The following is an 8,056-nucleotide window of genomic DNA, read 5'->3' as shown; positions in this document are numbered from 1 at the left end:
TATTTTTCCCTTTGACAAATAAATGTATTGTTCATGTAAATAAAAACAGTACAAGTAAATCATGAAGCTCATCACAGTAAGGCATTCATTTCTGGCACATACATAAAACTTTGTTACTGTCAGAGCAAGGCTATTATTGCAAGAGAAAATTAATTCAAGCATGGATCTTCCCTTTTCTTTTTTCCTGCTCACATCAAATGTGAAAAACAGGGACTCTTACAGATTACAATCCTTAACAGTAGTCTAATTTTGAATGTATTGTGTATTAATACAATTACAGATATATACTAGTTTATTTATGTTTTGGTACTAATCACATTTTCAATTTGGTTTTATTCTAACAAGTTGCTGTTTGAGCACTTTGTGTGCCTTTATTTCAAACAATGCCCTCAGTTAACCATGCATAGTCCACAGACTCTGTTCTGTTATAACAGCAGGTCCACCTCCTACTACATTCTATGACCGTCTCCGATTGATTAGCTTCAAGTGTTCAAGTCAATTCCGATGTTTATTCCATTGTGAACGATAGGAGCATACATCCACATATCATCAGAGCTTGAGAGCTGCAAAATCGAAAACCGAAATAAAATTATTATTAGATCATCAAATGGAAATTCCTACTTAGATTTAAACTTCATCCAATGTGGAATGTCGAACATTCTTTTCTCTTTCTTTTGTTATTACCTTGATCTGAAGCTGTAAGAACTTCACATACTGGACAGCCTCCTCAAGCATGGTGCTGATATCAACCTGTATTACCAAAAATAAACCAACTTACATTAGCTCTTACAAAAGTCACATCAAATCTGCTACCATTGAAGTATATATATGCTGCTAACCTTTGTGCCATTAGGTACAAGGTTCTGCAAAATTCTCAGCCTCTCGTTTATTTTTTCTCTTCTTTTCTGCAAGATTCATGTAGAAAATCAGTTTCATATTGATAAATAAGAAGCATATTTTCAAAGAATGAGTTTGCTAGTGTGGTCAATATATCAGCATTTGGATTATGGGCTTACCCTTGCATATATGCTTTGGGAATCAGTTGCTGATCCCCTACTGGCCTTTTTTTTGCAATTCAAGTTCAGATCTTCAAGCCCTTTTGGACTAAAGCTTGAAGGGCTCACGCCTCCACTCAGATCCTGATGAGAAGCATTGGAGTCCTCATCCCCTGAGCAGCTAGTACTGCTTGAGCTCTGCCCTTTGGTGCTAGCATCATTATCTTCAATGTCTCCAGTTAAGACCGGCTTCTGACCCTTCTTCGACTTCACATTCCTCTTCTTCTTTTGAACCTGAAACATTTGGTCATTCAATTATGATTAGAGATGCTGATCGCATAACCCATTTCCTTAAAAAGAAAAAGGAAAAAAATAATCATCACCAAGTACATAAAAGAGCAACACTAAAATTTATTGTGTATACTTACTTCTACTGAACTGCAAGGCCTTTTCTTGGAATTCTCAGGCACCATAACTTCAATTTCCATCTCCGGTTCCCTTATTCTCATCTCATGCTGAGATTCCCTTTTAAGCTGCAGAAGATTTTCAGAAAAAGCAGCTCCTGTCTGGTTTGTGTTAGAGTGCTCTTCCACATTGCCATTTCTCAATTCTTGGTGATGATCCATGCCGAATTGTTCACCTTGACTGAGGAACAAGTTGACACCATTGGCATCCCAAAGACATCGAGACGTCTCGGAGTTATGGTAATTTGTTGGCATAATTTGGTGAGAGTCACTGGTGTAGTAGTTTCCATTATTGGCAGTACCATAAGTATCAATCCCATTTGAAAAATAGAGATTAGCAAAATCTGAATAATAATGCGATCCTTGATCAATGTCTTCCCTGTTAGTTGTTGAATATCCATGGCTTGGACAAATTGCAAATGGGATTGAAGAGCTTGAAGCCTCATTCATCTCATTTGTGACAGAACAGTTAGCAAGCAACTGAGACATGAAATCTGCCTCCTCATCAGAGGTGTACATTCCACCATTTGAGCTCCATCCAGCATCTTCCATGGCCACTACAGATTCCATATCAGATATTTATATGTATATAGAGCAGTCTTTTTTGCTTTGGTGATGATTGTGAAGAAAGCTAGACTTGTTTGATGCTCTAGGACAAAGATGAATGGGGGACATATTTATAGACAGGATAAGCCAAACCCGGTTCGAATTCCAAATAGACTTTCACTTATCAATTCTTTAACTACCAATCAAATACCAGGGACATGAAATAGTCAGGAATCTTTATACGATCTGCAGCAGTCGACCTTGATGGGGCCTTACAGCTAAGAGAGTGACCAAGTTCAATGGCAATCATTATGAATTAAATATTGGTCAATATTAAAACAACATTAATATGTCAAAACAGAAAGCGAAGTACTTAACATCATATGAAAAATGACAGTTGTGGACTTTAGTCTGTCTGACACTCTCAACGTCAGTAACTGTGTGACTCAATACAAGTCATGGATGTGGATAGATTAATCTCATTTCGAGAAGATGACACAATACATTCGATCGGTGATCCACTACTAATACAGTGGCGCCTATTAAGTTAAAAACCCTACACTTCTTTGAGTTTATTGAAGTTGTAACTTTGATGTACCTAAATGGTTAAGTTAGAGACAATATCGGTGTTAGATTAAATCCTAATTGAAAATTGGAGTTGTAAGACGTGATTATTGCAATGGATGGTGCATGTCACAGTGATGATCTTAAGGTTATGTAAGTGAGTGCTATGGATTAATTTCAGATAAAAAGATGTGGCACTACAACAGAGAACCAATAGATGAGTGCATGTCACAGTGATGGCTTTACTGTTGGCATTTTGGGAATTTTCTTCTGGTATCACATCACTGTCCATGGCACCAGACAACAGAGAACCAATATATGACTTCCAGATTTCTTCATGCTATTGGCTCACAGGTATAGTTAATGTTAGAAGGGAGGTTCTTCCTCCTCCTCCCAAAGCGGTGAACTCTGAAGTTGATTGGTTGTAGAACCTTAAAAAAAACGGTGCAATGTCAACTTGCTTATAAAAATGTTGAGAACAAGGAAGTCAACTATTTTTTATTTGAAAAAAGGAAAATATAGGATCATAGAGTCACCCCTTTAATAATATTAGACCAGAAAAAAAAAAAAAAAACCGATTTAATAATAATAAGCCCCATACAAAAAACGATTTGAAAGAAAAGTATAAGGAGAAAACACTGATGTCAACTGATTAAATATTCATTAAGAGCATGCCACATACAAAAATTCTTAAAAAATAAGTTGAAGAACAGCGAAGTCAACCAATCAGAATTGTATATGGCACCAAAAAATAAACTTATAATTGCAGAGGGTCAACGAATATAATAATAAAGTCCGTACAAAAAATATATATATATATATAAGGAATAAAATCAGTCAAGAATTTCGAAGTCGACTTATTTATCCCAATTCCCCTTTGCCCAGAGAGTGGGAGGCAAAAAGAGATATTTGACCAAACCTCCTCTTTTTCTCTCCCAATTGACAAAATAACAACAGAAATAATAATAACAACAAATTAACAATGATAAGCAATGCATGCTCAAGTTAATCCAAGTTTCAACCATTACAACTTGCATCCAAGAACTGAAAAATATCAATAATATCCTTCAATCATCATCAACATTTGGTCAATATATCGCGATAATATCGCAATATGGACATGGAGTAGAAATAAATAATAAAAAGGCTTATCCGCGTGCGCACATGGGGATTCCAACATGTGCCACTTCCATTCTTCCTTCAACGCCTTATCCACCACACTATTCATGACTTTGTTATACGCAAAACCAACTCTTTCCCTATCCCATGCATTTGGGATGGAATCGAATGGCTCATTGAAAGAATCCGAGATCCAATCTTCAAATAATTTTGCTTATGGGCAACTTCAAGCAATCTCATATCCATATGGTTGACATGTTAACAATTACATGCAAAACTATTTTGGGAATTTATCATTTGACTCTTCACAGTACACGTACTCTACACATAGCTAGAGATGATGAAGACTAAAAAATTTTATGTCGGCAACCCAATAATCAAAACTAACTATACTTATCAGATTCTCAAACCAAGGACAATATGATTTCAATTCTTTTCAATCATAAGGATTTGTATAAATATATGCTAAGATTTTATTCATCAACATAAGTACTCAGAGTTTTTAGTATTAAATACCAGACCTACAGCAAGATCATATCGTGCAAAGCAGCAAGGGTTGAAGGGTGGACGCTACAATTATTAGTTCTAATTAAATGCCTCTCGTCTCTGTTAGGAAGTTTCCTCTTGTCTTTCGTTGGAAAAGTTCATCAACTTCTACGCGTAAAGATAGCCTGAATCGATTGCACACACAAGTACGTACTTACTTGCATGTTTTTCACTTATAAGGCCTTTTGTTTTGCGGCTCCATACCCTGCCTCCGAAAGTTTTGGCAAACTGGCACTACTTAAAATAAATAGAAGTGAAAAGGGCACATATATTTGTGTCCACAAATACGTTTTGTAAACAAGAACATGTTTGTTTGTCTCATAGATAATAAGTTATGCGATGAGAGAGATAGATACATAATTATTTATAACCGGTGATGAGAAAGCTTTATTTATACAAGATTGAGAATTAAAAGAATATTGTGTTGTAACTTGAATAAGTGTGAAATTAGAGATTTTGTTAAGAAGAATAATTCTCAGTTGTTATTGATAGAGCCAAAAGGCTAAGTATTTATAGAGATATTACAAGCTTAACTAGGAAAACTAGGTTACTTGGAGACTACTCCAAATCAATTACAATCAACTAATAAAAGGAAACTAAATAACAATTTAATAACATTCCTAATTTCCAACACTCCCCCTCAAGTTGGAGAGTGGATATCAAGAACGTCCAACTTGCACAAGAGATTGTGAAAGGTGTTACTCCCAAAGGTTGCTGATAAAGAGGCAGTGGTGTCACTGCTGTAGAGGGGGCAGCTGTGTCGCAACTGTGTCACTGTTGTAATGAAAGCAAATTTGGAGGCAAATGGAGCAGCGGTGTGCTGCTGTAAAGGGGGTTGTTGCTCCTCTCAAATCCGACGATGTATGAGAGTCGTGAGTTGAAGGAAGCAGCACCCAAATAAAGTTGCATATATCTCCCCATCAAATTTGACACTGATAAATGGTCAAGATTTGAAAGAAGAGAAATTGAAATAATAGTAAAGAGACTCAAACATGCCAGTCTCATGGCAGAAACAAATGCAAGAGGGGAATGTGGTAGCATACGGCTGTCTCATGAAGAAAAAACTTCAAAAAAGGAGAATAGTAAGGGAGGAAACCCAGCAAATCATGAACAGAGACAAAGACAAAGATAAGGTGCTCAAACTGAGAAGCGAAAAGGCAACTCAAGAGAGTAGCTGAAGAAGACAGAGACCGGCAGAACAGTCAAATGAAAGGCTCGACGAGCGTTGACGAGGCTCGTGGAGGAAAATAACCAGAGACCGGCAGAACAGTCAAATGAAAGGCTCGACGAGCGTTGACGAGGCTCGTGGAGGAAAATAACGGCTCGGTGAGCGGTGACAAGGCTCACGGAGGAAAATAACCAGAGACCGGCAGAACAGTCAAATGAAAGGCTCGACGAGCGTTGACGAGGCTCGTGGAGGAAAATAAAGGCTCGGTGAGCGGGAATAAAATATTGATCATTGAGGAGAGGGTGAACAAGACAACTGTAGAAGATGAATACCCATCATGGGTGAGGGATGAAAAGCGCCAACGACTCTCAATTTGGCAAAAGATTTCAAAGATTAGCAACTAGGGTTGTGAAACATCGGATTGTGAAGAAAATAAGGTTTGTAAAAAAGTTTCAAGAGACGCCCTAGAATCAGTGCTCTGATACCATGTGAAATTAGAGATTTTGTTAAGAAGAATAATTCTCAGTTGTTATTGATAGAGCCAAAAGGCTAAGTATTTATAGAGATATTACAAGCTTAACTAGGAAAACTAGGTTACTTGGAGACTACTCCAAATCAATTACAATCAACTAATAAAAGGAAACTAAATAACAATTTAATAACATTCCTAATTTCCAACAATAAGTGATGCCACGTATCGAAAGAATGTTAGAATTCACATAACCATTTGCATATTTTGCAAGTGCCAAGATCTAATCTTGGATTTGTGGTACCGTCCTAGTTGCTCAGATCTATTTTATGTCAAATATAGGAAGCCCTGGACAGAATGTTCCTCGCTAACTGCTTTGACCTTTCTTAATCAAGACGGCAAAGGGTTTTATTTATGGGTGCGTGAGGATTTATAATTTCTTTTTAATTTATTAAATAATTTTCACACAGATTTTTGGTCTCTCGCGCCATTAATTAGAGAAGTCAAGTATCATTTTGTTCATAATCATCATTAGAAGCATCTTCTTCGAAGATTTTCATTATTATTTCTGAATTGTAATTATAACGTGTTCATTAGTCAGCTTTGTTATTTCTAATATTATCTTGTTCGACTGCACAAACTATAATGGAAAGGGAGGCCACCAAAGAGGTAAAATAATTTGGCAATTAAAAATTTAAGTGCTTATCCGTGTTAACAATGGATTAAGATGTCATTATAATTTGGTTTGAGCTAATCACAGTACCAAACGTAATTTATTCATAATTAATTAGGAAAATGTGGTGATCAAACGCATGCATGTTCACAGATTGAGAGAGAGAGAGAGAGAGAGAGAGAGAGAGAGAGAGAGAGAGAGAACTTTAGACCTATCACTCATATGAATGTACAATACAAGATTAATGTGCAAGCTGGAGATAATGGAGGTTGTTAATTAGTCTCATCCAACTCAAAACGAAATTAGCAAGGAGGGAGAGGTCCTAGATCTTTTAAAATTATAAGGCGAGGCTTCAATTTTCTGATGTGAGATTCGCACTCTCACCTCTAAAAATATAATTATTTTATGTTGTCGCATTGTGAATTTGGACAACACATTCTTATAAAAAAAATCTAGTAAAAACTATAATTCACTACCTATATGAAAAGACATATACATAACATTTTCATATAATTATAGAGCACTAAATTTTAACTAAAAACATACAAAATAATGCAGTAACATAAAATAATTATATTTTTAGAAGTGAGAATGCGAATCTCACATCAGAAAATTGAAGCCTTGCCTTATAGTTTTAAAAGATCTAGGAAGTGTTGCCATTATGTCTTTACTTCAACAAAACATGTTTCGTTTATAAAAAAACCCCCAAAAAATTAAAATATATTTTCTTGTTATGCGTGTAAAATAATACAGTAGTAGTATTACATATTTTCTCATGACAGCTTGGCAATCTCTACTAATATATATAAAACTCGATTTTAGTAAAATTCAAAGATGTCGTCATAGGAACAAATGAATTAATAAAATTATAGTGATTCTCACACGGTTTGCTACGTTAAATTAAGTACAACATTTGTCATGAAGAACCCAACCATGATATATAAACTCTTATCATTGGAGATGACAGAGTGGGCAGGAAATTAATCAGTATATAATGCTTAATTTTTAATTTTTATAAAGAAAAGTTTAGGGGTAAGGGAGGCTACTCCATCCCAGGGCCAAAACATATCAAAGCCTCTTTAATGACTTACAAAGGAAGTCTTAGTATTTTTTTAGTTTTTACAAATTATCCACCAAGAGGGTTTTTCAATTGTCTTATTTAATTAGTTTTTCTTACATTTATTTTGCCAAGACATTTTAGGACCACTGAAATAGTTGAGGGATTCTTCAAATATGCTTATTTGAGGGACACCCGTGTAGGGCCCACTCTATATTGTATTTCACTAATCCAAACTGTCTATTTTGTAAATACTCATTCAAAGATCATCTCTATAAAAAATCACTTGAATTCGATTTCATTTGACCATTGAATTGAATTATTGAAATTTAAGTACTTTCTTGAAGCACTATGTTCATTGGTTTTGTAGAATACAATTGGATATCAAAACAGTTTTCGATTTATCTAATTTTTTACAAAGATAATCTATGAATGTAGACATAAAAAATAGATGA

The 8,056-nt window shown here is 35.4% G+C and overlaps 1 protein-coding gene across 1 annotated transcript; it reads right to left on the bottom strand.

Moving 5' to 3' along the window:
- LOC18768615 (transcription factor bHLH85) lies at positions 1-2,034 on the bottom strand. The gene is made up of 5 exons (XM_007200141.2): positions 1,424-2,034; positions 1,017-1,289; positions 840-905; positions 685-750; positions 1-563 (listed from the first exon to the last, which is right to left on the bottom strand). Exons 1-5 carry the CDS (start codon positions 2,027-2,029, stop codon positions 483-485), a joined length of 1,092 nt encoding a protein of 363 aa, XP_007200203.1. The 5' UTR covers positions 2,030-2,034; the 3' UTR covers positions 1-482.

This window comes from Prunus persica, chromosome G8 (genome assembly GCF_000346465.2).
Source record: "Prunus persica cultivar Lovell chromosome G8, Prunus_persica_NCBIv2, whole genome shotgun sequence".
In the NCBI taxonomy this organism is placed as follows: domain Eukaryota; kingdom Viridiplantae; phylum Streptophyta; class Magnoliopsida; order Rosales; family Rosaceae; genus Prunus; species Prunus persica.
The sequence above is the reverse complement of the archived record's forward strand: the minus strand, read 5'-3'. Positions and strand labels throughout refer to the sequence as shown.

Coding starts and splice junctions, on each gene's coding strand:
- LOC18768615 (XM_007200141.2), bottom strand. CDS start 2,029: ATGGAATCTGTAGTGGCCATGGAAGATGCTGGATGGAGCTCAAATGGT. Junction 1,290..1,423: donor GGCCTTGCAGTTCAGTAGAA/GTAAGTATACAC, acceptor CAAATGTTTCAG/GTTCAAAAGAAGAAGAGGAA. Junction 906..1,016: donor CCCAAAGCATATATGCAAGG/GTAAGCCCATAA, acceptor TGAATCTTGCAG/AAAAGAAGAGAAAAAATAAA.